The sequence below is a fragment of the Monopterus albus genome, unplaced genomic scaffold, assembly GCF_001952655.1.
Source record: "Monopterus albus unplaced genomic scaffold, M_albus_1.0 scaffold119.1, whole genome shotgun sequence".
Classification (NCBI taxonomy): Eukaryota; Metazoa; Chordata; class Actinopteri; order Synbranchiformes; family Synbranchidae; genus Monopterus; species Monopterus albus.
The window spans coordinates 1283001-1296965 of NW_018127999.1; the positions used below are offsets into that span (position 1 = coordinate 1283001).

Sequence of the window (13965 nt, forward strand, 5' to 3'; positions counted from 1 at the left end):
ACACACTCACAGGCTTAGAGGTAAAACAAGGACTTGTTCAAAAGCGGTTTGATAAACTGCTCATGCAGTCTCCTGTCACTGGATGATCTTGTTGGGAGTATTGTGATCCTTGGCTCACATGTACACATGAGCTGCTCAGCTGAGTGTGTGAGGAGCACAGCCCCGCCCTCAACTCAACATGGGGAGGGACCACAGCCAGCCCATGAGGTTATGCCAGGTGATAGTTCTGAGAAGCACAGGGTGGAAACACAGCAAGGCTGTAGGGCAGCGTCAGGTTCTAGTTTGCTTATTTTCAAGTATAATTCATCAGACAGTTCTGGTTTCTCACTGCAACAGCACCGATAAGCGAGTCCATGTGCATCTTGTGTTGTAGGTAATAAAGCAAAAACACAGTACAGCTTTAGGTCTCAGGCTGCACAACAAGTGAATGGAAATGCCCATTAAGCTTTTGTAAATAACGACTGAACCACTCACAGTATAAACTGATCGCTGATAGCACAGTGCTAAACAATTAAAACCCAAAATAACATTTCTGTGAACAAAAGCCTCTGAACAGAGACAGAGATCAGAACCCCCTGTTTGAGAGAGAGAACAGAAAAATGCACCTTACTGATTCAAGGATCCTTAGTGGGTGCTGCCAAAGTGGCTTAAATTGAGAGATTTAAGTTTTTTATTCTTAATACATTTGCAAAGATTTCTAAAACAATGTTATGGGGTAGTGAGCAATGGACAAAAATGGCAACTGCATCCATTTAAAATGACATTTACAATACAGCGTACAAAGGCTGTCTGAACACATTCCAAAGCAACTGTACTAGTTAGTTTGGTCATCTGTTGACAGGTGACAAGAATGGTGGCCTATAAAATCACTGATTCAGCCTGAATTGTGTCACATTTTCACTAAGAGAGAAATTTCAAGAGCTCAGTTCATTCTGATAATAAAGTCCTCACTGTCCTAGGGCGGATAAATCACACACAGGAACATTCACCCGCTGTGACCCTGAAACAGGGCATGGAGGCTGTGGAGACACACTTTTGGTCTGACAGCCAGTGCTCTTATCCCAGACAGGAGCCCTGGATCCTGTTCACAGACACACTCAGGCCTTTACCTACCAACCTGTAACAAAACGTGCACGGTGCTTCTGCTAAATTTCAGCACCCATCAGGAGACGGTGCTAACTCAAGTTCCAGGCTGCTCACAGGGTTGTCGCCCTTGACTGGCTGAACAGCAACGTCCTCATGTACTAGCGTTACATGCATCTGTTCTGCTCGTTCCACAGCTGTTTGATACACTGCTCATAACGTTACTGGCTGATTTTGTTCCAAGCATGGTTAAAAAGCATTGTGCTTTCTGTACCCAATCATGGATCATGTATTGAGATGTATATTGAATCGTGTGAGAGGGAGAGATATACGCCTCATTGCCCCATCGCAATTAGTGAGTCCACATTAATTAGAGAGGCTACCTGTTAAAAGTCTGACTCGTTGAGTTTCGGCTGACGAACAATATTTCCTTTAAAAACCTTGCAAGCAAACATTTAAAAACAATTCAGCAATTAATCAACTGATCAAGCAAAAATATGAAACATTCTTTAGCTTCAACGTCTCATTTGTGATGAACTGATGCTTTTCTTTGTTACCTGTGAAAGTTACATGAACATCTTTGACTGCTGGGCAGACAAAACACACAATATAGAGACACCATACTAGAAAGTCACTTTTGGCTTTTCCCATTTAGGGGTCGCCACAGCGAATCGTCACGCTGACAACTCGCATGTTGACATTTGGCACATGTTTTACGCCGGATGCCCTTCCTGATGCAACCCTGATTTGAACCCAGGGTGCGGCGTCGAGAGCACTGCGCCTTAACCACTAGCCTACCACACTAGTCTTTAGAAAATGGTGATGAGAATTACTCTGACATTTTACTGAAACAACAGTTAATTGCAGCCCTAACAAAGTCACATTTTTCCAACATCACTGGCTAAACATGCTAAAGAAAAGCTAGCTTTTAAGTGTTTGCTCAAAACCAGAGGATTCCAAACATGGGAGCTCCAAAACTATCAGACCCTGAACATTATGATCATTTTCAAGTCTAAATTTGATTTTGTTGTGTGTAAAATACTTGCATACTTGCCTCTATAGTCTAATTTCAATAATCTGAGAACAGGCCTGCACTCTTACACAGAACTGCTCACAGGTCATGAACAACCTGTGATACTACTCTCAAGTACATAAAACTTTGTATTAAGAAAATACAAGAATAAAAGGTTTGTAACTGCTGCTCTAAACACACAATCAACAATCAGCTTGCAGTTGCAATGTTGGCCTCAGAATCTAACAGAAAACATTCTGGCACTACTGCCTGGTTATCTCCACCTCAGGCTCCCTGCCAAGTCTGTTAGCTGATTTGACAGTTTTGAAGCACATCCACCCAGTCCACCCAAACCAGTCTAGAGTCGGGGGACAGCCCGTATGCAGAACTCTAGTTTAGCTTCAGCACAGCAAACAAAAGACAACACAAACAGCTGGCTGGCAGCGCTCACAATCATGCCTGTGAAACAAGTGCCCAAGGACAACTCACATGAAACCAGGCTGCAGTGACAGAGCAGAAAGCAGCTCTCTGGTCTGTGTACACCACCAACAGTCACCCAACTAACTGGTTACCGAGCTCTTGAGACGGCGCCAGTAGGGACTTTAACAGCAAAGCATAATTTGTTGCCACCTTTAGCCCGGATCAGTGCAGAAGCCACAAAGACTCCACCTGCTAGCTTAAATGCTAGCGACAGCTAGCTGGGTGGACGAGCGGTCAGGAGCCGGGTTTGCTCTGACAGCCCATACGACATGTCAACCGGGTTGTTATCCACGAGACAACCAGGCTGATTCACACAGAACCACCCCAAACAACACGTGCCTTCTTTAGTTTGCACAGATCTAGCGCGAAGAGGTAGTAAGCTAGCGCCCATGCCTTTCTCTCAGGGAACACGTGGAGGGAACACGTGACATCATAACAAACCTGTTCCTTTTCAGAGATTACGCTAACAGATGTTTAGTGCTTGGTTGTGTTTCGTTGTCGAGAATCGTTCTTAGACAGATTATAACGTTGACATTTTTAATACAGTGTGAGTGGAAGCGGACAGTGGCGACCTGGAAGCTAAGCTAGCATCTGAACGGGAAGGGCTTTGGCGACGCACTAGGCCGAGTTGTTGCGCTATTGTTAGCAGGCTAAGCAGCCATACAACCGGCTCGGCTCCTGGCTTTTATGTAAACCAATGCAGTGCAAGACATGAGCGCATGTCTCATTAACGCCTGGATGTGTCGAAACAAGTCTAAGAATCAGATATAAACAGTAGTAAACTCCGGTTCAAATATTTGGCAAGCCCAAGGATTGTGTCAGCAAAGGTTTGGCTGACTGGTCGGCATTGGATTGGACACGCAGGGGAGGGGGGACATGGTGATAAAGCAAACCAAGCATGAGGACGTCTTTAAGTCAAAGTCGTCTGTCTTCTTCTAACTTAAATGCTAAAACCCATTGCAGGCACCATGCACGGTGACACTGCTGAAATTAAGATGCTGTGGCCCCAAAAGACAGGAAGATACACCCAAAACATGATCCTGTGAAATGCATTGATGACACAAGCAGGCGAGGTTACAAGCATCGCACTGCAACACAACGTGTCCATAAAAGGCGCAGAAGGAGTGAGCAAAGCGCCGTTTTGTCTGTTTAGGAACTGCAACCCTTAATTACACCTTAAATTCTTCAAGTGATGATTAAGGAGAAACTGAGTCAACACGATTTGATCTTAAATTAACCATCAGTAGCAGTTCATTTCACTTAGCCTGTGTTTAAAGGGGTTCACCCCTGGCGCAGACATATGACAAGAGTTAGCTCGGCTCTTTACGTTTAGTAAAACTAGGAGCAACATCATGGAGGAACTGAACTTTTCAAAGGGTGTGATCCTTTGTGCAAACAGCCACCCTGGGCTCCAGGAATAGCCTTCCCCACGAGGAGGACGAGGGGGGCTCCGACTCCAAATATAACCCGCTTGCACAGACCACAGTGGGGCTAGCTGTGCACACCCTAGGCTCTTTTAATGCAATGCATGCTCCCTGACCCCTGTGGCCACACCTGGACGCACAGAGACCAGCACAAGACTGACGTCCACAAAAGCCAACATGTAAGAAGGGTGGGTACCCACCGTGGTGTGCCTGTCCATTCACGTTGACCACGGTCACCGCGTTCATCTTCCTAGTCCACGGGTTCACCTTGGGCGGAGGAGCTTCAGGAAAATCCTTCCTGTTGCCTTTAACACCCTCCTCGTTTTGCTTGTCTTCGCTGTCACAGCCCACTTTGCTGTCCTCTGTCGCCGGTTTAGACGCTTGCTCCTTCGCAGCCGGGGTTCCCTCCTCCTCCTCAGGCCCACCGCGGATCACTTTGCCGTGCTCCTCCGCCTTTGCGAGCGGGTTGCCGGGCAGGAGAGCCTCCACCTGAGTGGCCATTTCCCACCACCGTCTTTCTTCCCCCCTCAGGATTACCAGTCCTTCCCCCGGTCCGAATCCGACTTCGATTTCAAGGAAATGCAAAGTAGTACCGCGGAGTGTGCCGCTCCTCTGTCGCTCCCAGAGCAGACGAGCTTCAGTCCGAGCGGTCAGCGCTGGTTTAAAACATTTAAACAAATAAAGAACCGTGTCCGAGGGCCTCCCAAGATTACAACCTTATCTCCACCACTAGCAGCAATATGGATGATCCCCACCACGCGATAGAGGGGTGCGCGCACGTACGGTATGAAGGGGGAGTAGCCACGTAAAGCCGGGAGCGCGATTTTTGGGTCAGGTCGAGATGCTGCTTTCAAGTGCTTCCTCGTTGAAAAAACTTTTCATATCCTCTTTGGGAAATCATAAAATGCCACTTTGTCAGGTGCACTCAAGTGCTTTTAGTAACGAAATATATCACGAATAGACTGTAATGGATTTAAACTAAGTTATCTGCTTAATCTAATTTGGTTTAGTGTTAAAAATTCAAACCAAAATTCCAAATAGCAATTTTGTCCTGCTGCAGAAGTAAATATGCATGTTTTAAATGCATATGGTTTGCTAAATATGCTGCAATCTTTATCGGATCAAAATGTTTCAACACAGGATGCTACCCAATAAACTGAGAAGTGTGTGTAAGTAAAATACTGAATATTTGTGAACAACTTTCTGGCAAACAAAATACTTAAACATTTATTAGACAGCCTATGTAGCCTATAAACTAATATGTATTAAATGATTTCTTATTTGGATTAACAACATTACTTTGTGGTAATTTCTGTATTTTATAACCTTGCTATTACTGCATGAATAAGACCAGTTGGTGGCTGTTTACCACTGCTAAACATAATTTTTTATGAATTTAAAGGAAAGGGGGAAAGGACACGAGATAAACGTTGATTTCGCAATTACAGATTTTCTATAAACGCAATGAAGCCAAGACTATAGGTATACAGGAGTTAATGTACAGTATTTCTTTAGCGAATTAAAATTGTCCCACAGCGTGAACGCAGCACGTAACCCTGTATACGTCGCGCTGCACGGAGCCGAGTCACTGTCACTCACCAAACCTCTGTCAAAAACGCGACGTTTTTACAGTAATTACTAGTGTAAAAAGCTTGTGGATACGACGTGACACGTGTTTGTTCCTCACCCGTGTGTTTTATGTTATCTTGCTGTAAATAAACTGTATAAATAAAGTGGGGAAAGCACCTCTTCTCCGCCCCTACACACGTGTCCATATACGCTCTGGGTCCAGTTTCCATTGAGTTTCACATTTTTCTCTGAAGCTTTGTAACTTCACTACAAGAGACTGGGAATTTGTGTCTGTGTTGTGTCCATATCTGCTGTGTTGCTGTAAAAACCAAGGTATAGCTCAGCATTAAAAGTCCGTTTTGGTCTGTTTCGGTGAGTATGAGTTCTACGTGTGCCACTTGATGCTCTGTGTGAAGGGGTTCAAATGTGTTAATGTTGAGGGGAGGGGGATGAAGCGTTTTTGGAAGTGGTGGCTTTTTTATTTAGATTACTTTAGTAACAGACAGTGGTGGAAGAAGTAATCAGATTCTTTACTAAAGTAAAAGTAACAATACCACAGTGTAAAAGCACTTAAAGGTAAAATCTCTGCATTCAGAATGTTACTTAAGTATAAAAGTATTAGCATCAAAAGTGAACTTACTCATTATGCAGAACGGCACATTTACATTCATTTCTATTATTAATGTATTACATCACTTTAATGTTGCAGCTGGTAAAGCTGGGGTTAGTGTTAACTACCTTGTATACCCGAAGTACTGTATATACTGCTGGGTAGCTTGTCAATTTCACACCAGGGATAAAGAAACTCTTTTGATTATACCATAAAATACCATAGAAAATATAGCTGAGCCTGATTTAACATCATTCACCGCTGGTGGAAGACATTTTCAGACTCTTTACTTATGTGAGAGCAGAAACAGCACAGTGTAAAATTACAACTATAAGTCCTGCACTAACATTTTTACCTTAACCATAAAAGTAAAGAGGTACTGTGTGCATAATGTTCTTAAAGTATCAACAGTAAGAGTGTTATTTTATTATATATATGTTGGGTTATTGAGTTATATCCATTGGTTAATGCATATCCACATAAACCTCCAAGTTACTTTCTACCACTAGATTAGATTCAACTTTAATCTTGGTACAGGCACCAAGTACCAGTTCAACAAATTGAGTTTTAACCAGAAAAGTGAAAATAGATAGATAATAAATCTGAGTAAATGTACCAAATAAACATTAAAGTCAATATGTAACTTTGGTATGTGCTGTATAAACTATAATAAATCATGCATTACCATCTTGCCGTTAACATTTTGTAACAGTCTACATGAACAAGTGGCCTGAAATGACACATTTTAACCCTCCTCCATCAACATACAGCCATTCCACAAAAACATTTAAAGCCTTTTTATTTCAGGTAAAAACAAGGACATCATGTTTGTACCTGCATAGTAAATTCTTACTTTTTTCTCACGTGGGCTTGCTGAGTGCTGATTGGAGGATTGTTTGACCACCTGACAAGTTGATCTGGTCTCTGGCAGCTGTTCACAGGTACTGTATGTATTAGATTAAGATGCTTCATAGAGAATAGATTGTAAAAGTGATGTGTGACTATATATTTGTTCTGAATATGAGTGAAAAGCCTGCTGTCATAGAAAGTCCAACAAACAGTGATAACCGCACACATTGTCAGACAGTCTCTTCTCAGAGTTACTCATGGTGTTGCACTTGATTGAGCACATGAAAAGTGACTGGAGTAGCTATGTAAAATCTAAAGCCTGGCCACTTTCACACCTCCATGTAGTTGCACAAAGTAAATTGTTGGGTTTTTTGCCTCAGAAAGTTGCAAACATTTCTCAGACACATAGACAGGTGACAAATTAAAGGAAAAGCCAGGATAAGTGAGTGGTCTCTTCCAGGATGACAGTGGCCCCCATCCATAGAACACGAGGGGTCACTGACTGGTCTGATGAGTATGACCGTGATGTGAATCAGATGCTGTGGCCTTCCCAGTCACCAGGTCTCAGCCCAGTTGAACAACTATAGGAGATGTTGGAGCGATGTGTTAGACAGCGTCTCCACCACCATCATCAAAACACCACATGAGGGAAGAACGGTGTTCATCCCTTCAGTCTCGCTCAGAGTCAGTGCCAAGATGGAGTTGTTCTGGTGGCAAGTGGCAGCCTAGCACCTCACTGGGACTCTTTAGGGGTTTCCCTCCATTTGTCACCCATCTGTATGTGGCATTGGAAATCTGTGAGTGGACACATAGCACAAACCTGTGATCCGGTTTCTGCTATTAAAACACCTTTTAAACTGGTTATTCTCCTGTGTCACATGTAACATCCAATATAAGTGGACAAATGAGACACAGCAGTGTGACTCCAGCCGCTGAACATGGCCCGCAGGATTCCTCCTGTGTTTATGACTAAAGCCTCAAATATTCAGCGAGTCAGTACCAATCAGGACATGTGCAGTTTCTCACAGCTTATTGTAAATGGCTGCATAATTATAATGGAGGGAGCAGCAGCGGTTGTTGTTTCTCTGTGTGTTAAAGGCGGGCACGTCGGGGCTGTGCACTATCATCTGTTATAGGAGAAAGTGAGGAGTAAAAAACATCAAACATTTAAATGACCGTGAATTTACATCCATCAGGTGTTCACACACACACCTTCCACAACTCTTCCTCATTCCTGTGCTACTTTTGGGTGGAGCTGACTAACAAATCCAATAAAAATGAAACCAGCCCTCCTCCTTTAGTTATGGTGCTCTGCCTCTCTAACTGATTTTACTGAATGACTATAAATGGGACATGCTATTATTAGTAACCTGACTCAGTGGCACTGTCACATCACTGGGAAAACCTGCACTTAAATGTGACCTTTGTTTTTCAGTTTATTTCATTTTAATTCTGACACCCTGATGTTTTCACCTACAAATCATATTTACTTGAAACGGCTTCTAAGATTACAAATTTTAAAGTAACCCGCTGGCACCACCCCAAAGATGGACAAAACTGGACAGGCCGCCTTCCTCTGACTGCTGTCAACTCGCATGTTACTGCTACTCACATTTTGGTAACAGATCATCACACGTCAGTAGCTCCTCCAGGTGAAGACAGCAAACAGTCGGATGTCATCACATTGTTATAAAATATTGATTATAGCCGCTTTAAACAGTGTAGAGCTGCAAGTCCAAGTGACAGGTGCACCTACTGAAACTATAGGGCCACTGACATGTGGAACAGATTTCAGAGGTCGATTATCTCAGTATAATGTAATTTCAAATTTTAACAATGTGTAAAAATGGCAAACAAGTTTGCAACAGCCAACTTGGAGAGAAACTGAAGATGCTTGTTAACACCAGTTTTAACCAGAAATATGTAAACTCCTTGGTTCCCCTGGGGTTCAGTGGCTTGTCCTGGCTCACATTCACCTGTTGGTGCCTTTAAAGGCATGTGTGGGACATTTCAGATGTGAGTCTCTTCTTTCAGACGACACATTTGTCCTCTTTTTTTATCTGTGTGTGTCTGCAGCAGAGGCACAATTGTTGTGGTTTTGGCCTGATGACAGATCACACATCATCTATTGTATAGCTGATACTTCAGTCATAGTCTCACAGATTGCTCATTGTGAACATATCAAAGTTTGTTGTTGTGTAGCTAACAACACAAACTCCCTCTCTCTCTCTCTCTCTCTCTCTCTCCTTAGAGACTCACAAAGGTGTTTGGGTGTATAAGAGCTGAGGTGTATTGCTGCCACACCCTGCTCTGTCTGAGCAGTAGCATCTGTCACACACCCTCAGACCACATAATCTCTGTACATACACATATCAAAGCCTTTGCATTCACAGCAAGTCTCCTGTTGGTATTGACACACCATCCCCTGCGTGCCCATGGTGGCCCCTCACTGTAAACACAATGATATCTCATCCAGTGGCCACGTCCTGCTCTTTGCGGCCAATGACAAAGGAGACATGTAAAGGTCTGTGGCATTGTCCAGCTCTCTGGAGCTCTTTAGCAGTGTAATCGCCAGTGAAATGGCGATGGGCCACTGGGATGAAAACACAAGTCAGCAAATGGTCAGCAAATCACAGCTGAAAGCCCTTACATGGTGGATTTGCCTCGTAAGCAAAACAAGCTCGGGGCTTTTGTGGACACGGCTTGTGAGTGCACACAGTTGGAAGCAGAGACTTCTTTTATGGACATTTATATGTGGTTAGAGCCATTAGTTAAACTAAAATTACCACTTTCTGGTTTTATGCCTCCACCCACCAGTCAAATTCATGGGAATGGAACAGACATAAGGTCATAGTGACCCTGACCTTTGACCACCAAAATCTAATCTGTTCATCCTTGAGTCCAAATGGAAGTTTGTGCCAAATTTGATAAAATTCCTGAGATATGCTCACAAGAATGGTCTGAACATGCAGATGGGCGGACAACTCGAAAATGTAATGCCACTGGCCGCGGCTATCACCGGCAGAGAGGCATAAAACAAAGGCCTCCAAATTATTTATGTGGTCCTTCACATGGCAGTATAATGGGAGAATTCCATCCGTTATCTATACCGCTTATTCCTGAACAGGGTCGCTGAAGCCAATCCCAGCTGACACTGGGAGAGAGGCGGGGTCCACCCTGGACAGGTCGCCAGTCTATCACAGGGCTGACATGTAGACAAACAACCACACACACTCACACTCACTCCTACAGGCAATTTAGAGTAACAAGTCAACCTAAGCTGCATGTGCCAAAGTACCCGGAGAGAACCCACGCAGGCACAGGGAGAACATGCAGACTCCACTTGAACCCAGAGCCTTCTAGCTGTGAGGCAACAGCACTAACCACTGCACCACCTTGCTACCTAAAACAAGAAAACTTCACTTGAAAAACTTAACTCAGACACATTTTCAGATATCTTAGAGTTTTGTCAGAGGTGGTTTAAGGCATTTCTGAAATATCATGAAGTTATAACTATCACCAGAAAAGTAGTTTTAAAGTAGATTTCAATTAAATATTTGGACAACTGTCTGCTAACAACAACAACAATAATAATAATAATGATGGCAAGCTTTAAGTAGTGTTTACACAAGATGTGAGAAATATTATCAGTGACAAAAGTATAAACATTTGGAAGACAACAGGCACACTCCTGCTCCTGTCTCCATGTGTTTAAACTTGATGTATCTGACAAACTATGGCCCAACTCAGTGAAGCGGGCAACAAGTCACCAACTCTACACTCCACCTAGTGGCAGTGTAGGACACACAGCTCCTCTCCACATCACAACACATATCCAGAGTAGCCCACAGTGAATACAGCTGTAGATAATACATCTTTTCCCACAGTAAATTACATGCATATGTTTATCATGCACAGATAGGTTCCAAGTTCAAACTGACTTATAAGAGGCCAAAACCACAAACTGCATTAGTGAAACATGTAAGACAGGATCAGCTTCATACAACATTACACTGCAAACAAAGAGCTGTCTCCTGTCCAGAGCATCGATGATAACATCCATCCAGAACAACTCATCAGACATGAGGAACATTTTAAACCATCGCACAGTAAAAAACGGAACATCTTCAATCTCATCAAGTCTCCCTTCTTTAGGTAATGGTAATGTACCTGTATATCTATATCTGTCTATGTAGGTACAAAACACACTTAAAAACAACATCAGTTTGCCAAAGTGCTATACATTTTAAAAAAATAAAATAACATTTCCCAGTATAACACACATCGTGGGTGGAAGACCTCATGTACAGACTGCTATTGTAGCTTAAAAAGGAGGGTGGTGCCACTGTAAACAGAGCCTTTGCATATACACAACTCTGTGGCTCAGACAGCGAGACAAACACACTGACCATGTACTGTAATGTATTAAAAAGTTACAAATTAGTTGTGTATCGGGAAAAAATAACAGCTGGGAAAAAAATAACAGCAAAAGCAAGACCAAGTGGAAGTGAAATTACAAATGGCTCATTTATGCAGCATCCCATAGATGACAGTATCTTGCTGAAAATAAACTATCAGGTGACAAAGACCTCCATCTAGTGGCCACATCCAGTGAACGATTTTCATAGCACAGTCAGTCCAAATAAGGTTCCAAAATTTTTTAACAGAATTTTGTCTGCTGTCACAGGAGGCTAAACGGTGGTGCCCAAGTGAGGTGTCCATCTTTGATACAGACAAACAAATGTTTGTTGGTCCTCCTGTAAGATTTGATTCTTATAGGCTCTAGTTACGTTATAAGCTTTAGTTACTTCTCATACCTTTAGTTCCTGTTAGGTATTTTTAGTCAGATAGATATTGGATAGATTATTTATGTATTAGAAATGTTTAGTGGAGATAGGATGTCTAGTTAGACTGTTAAATGCTTAGGCCTGCTTATGAGTTTCTACAGGGTACATCTGGTCAAGTATAACTAGAGAGAAGAGTTGATGACTATCAGCAGACAGGGTGTTTAATATTATTATTATGATGTGTATAACTGTAGCCTTAGCCATAATATGTCCTTATGTTTAAGCCACGACATGTACTAGAGGTCGTGAGAATGTTTTTAGTTACACACCACTTAACCAACAGACATACACATTCACACGTTGATTTGCTTCATGTTTTGACTACCGTTAGGGCCAGCTGCAAAGCTGGTAACAGAGACGTCCCGGTTGACGTTTCTGTGTAGTATGGGGGTAGCCCAACCGAGGTGATAAAATGTATAAGCCTGGTGGGCTCAGGGTCTTCCATCATACATCTGCCTGTGTGCATGGTGGAGGTGCAAGATACTTGAGCGTGTAATGTTAATTTTACCTGTGATCCTTTGAATAAATCAGCACTGTTTACTTGGGCTGCCTCGTCTCTCAGAGTTAGCAATGGTAAGACAAACCATATCCTACAACTTGGTGCCGAATGACCCGTGAACCAGCTGAACTCTGCAAGACGACCGGTCCATTTTCCTGAGTAATGGTCCCGGACCAACAGCAGTATTCCTGTGCCAGGCTGAGCTGAGTTAGAGATCCGATATGCGGTCCTGATCTGAATGCTTCCCTGATGAGAGAGTGACCTCCTGGTTTCAGTCAGAGTTGTGAGCAGTACCATACATCAACTGGCTGGCCAGAAACTATAGGTAAGCGGAACCTTTGTTATACATAAACTCCGCACATTGAATTTATTCTAAATTAAAGCTGATTCTACATTTTCAAATCGCTCTTCTACCTTTTCTGCTTCTTATAGCAGTTTTCTAACTTTATCTACATTTTGATATCGCTCTTCTACCTTTTCTGCCTCTTACAATAGCTTGGTCTCAATTTATTCACATTTTCAATTCACTCTTCTACTTTTTCTGCCTCTTCCGGCAGTTTGGTCTCAATTTATCTACATTTTCAAATCGCTCTTCTACCTTTTCTGCTTCTTATAGCAGTTTTCTAACTTTATCTACATTTTGATATCGCTCTTCTACCTTTTCTGCCTCTTACAATAGCTTGGTCTCAATTTATTCACATTTTCAATTCACTCTTCTACTTTTTCTGCCTCTTCCGGCAGTTTGGTCTCAATTTATCTACATTTTCAAATCGCTCTTCTACCTTTTCTGCTTCTTATAGCAGTTTTCTAACTTTATCTACATTTTGATATCGCTCTTCTACCTTTTCTGCCTCTTACAATAGCTTGGTCTCAATTTATTCACATTTTCAATTCACTCTTCTACTTTTTCTGCCTCTTCCGGCAGTTTGGTCTCAATTTATCTACATTTTCAAATCGCTCTTCTACCTTTTCTGCTTCTTATAGCAGTTTTCTAACTTTATCTACATTTTGATATCGCTCTTCTACCTTTTCTGCCTCTTACAATAGCTTGGTCTCAATTTATTCACATTTTCAATTCACTCTTCTACTTTTTCTGCCTCTTCCGGCAGTTTGGTCTCAATTTATCTACATTTTCAAATCGCTCTTCTACCTTTTCTGCTTCTTATAGCAGTTTTCTAACTTTATCTACATTTTGATATCGCTCTTCTACCTTTTCTGCCTCTTACAATAGCTTGGTCTCAATTTATTCACATTTTCAATTCACTCTTCTACTTTTTCTGCCTCTTCCGGCAGTTTGGTCTCAATTTATCTACATTTTCAAATCGCTCTTCTACCTTTTCTGCTTCTTATAGCAGTTTTCTAACTTCAACTAAACTTTCAACTCGCTCTTCTTATGCCTGTCTGCCTCTTTAGGCAGTTTTGTCTCAATTTATCTACATTTCCAACTCGCTCTTGTGAAGTCCCAGACTTCTCTCGAGTTCAGATAGTGAAAAAGAATTTTCAGTCACACACCAAATATTAATGTGCACATATTACCTTTTATGGCAGATGCACCTGGTGATCAGAGCCAGCAGCAAAGCAAAATGATCTGA

The 13965-nt window shown here is 42.3% G+C and overlaps 1 protein-coding gene across 3 annotated transcripts in view; it reads right to left on the minus strand.

The window, feature by feature from the left end:
• The window catches only part of larp1 (La ribonucleoprotein 1, translational regulator), a 39825-nt gene extending 35032 nt beyond the window's left edge, over positions 1-4793 (minus strand). For all 3 annotated transcript variants that reach the window (XM_020611961.1, XM_020611960.1, XM_020611959.1), the window contains exon 1: positions 4200-4793. In XM_020611961.1, the coding sequence (XP_020467617.1) occupies positions 4200-4500 (301 nt within the window). In that variant the 5' untranslated portion in view covers positions 4501-4793. The remainder of the gene's footprint in view (positions 1-4199) is intronic.
• Positions 4794-13965: the final 9172 nt, after the last annotated feature.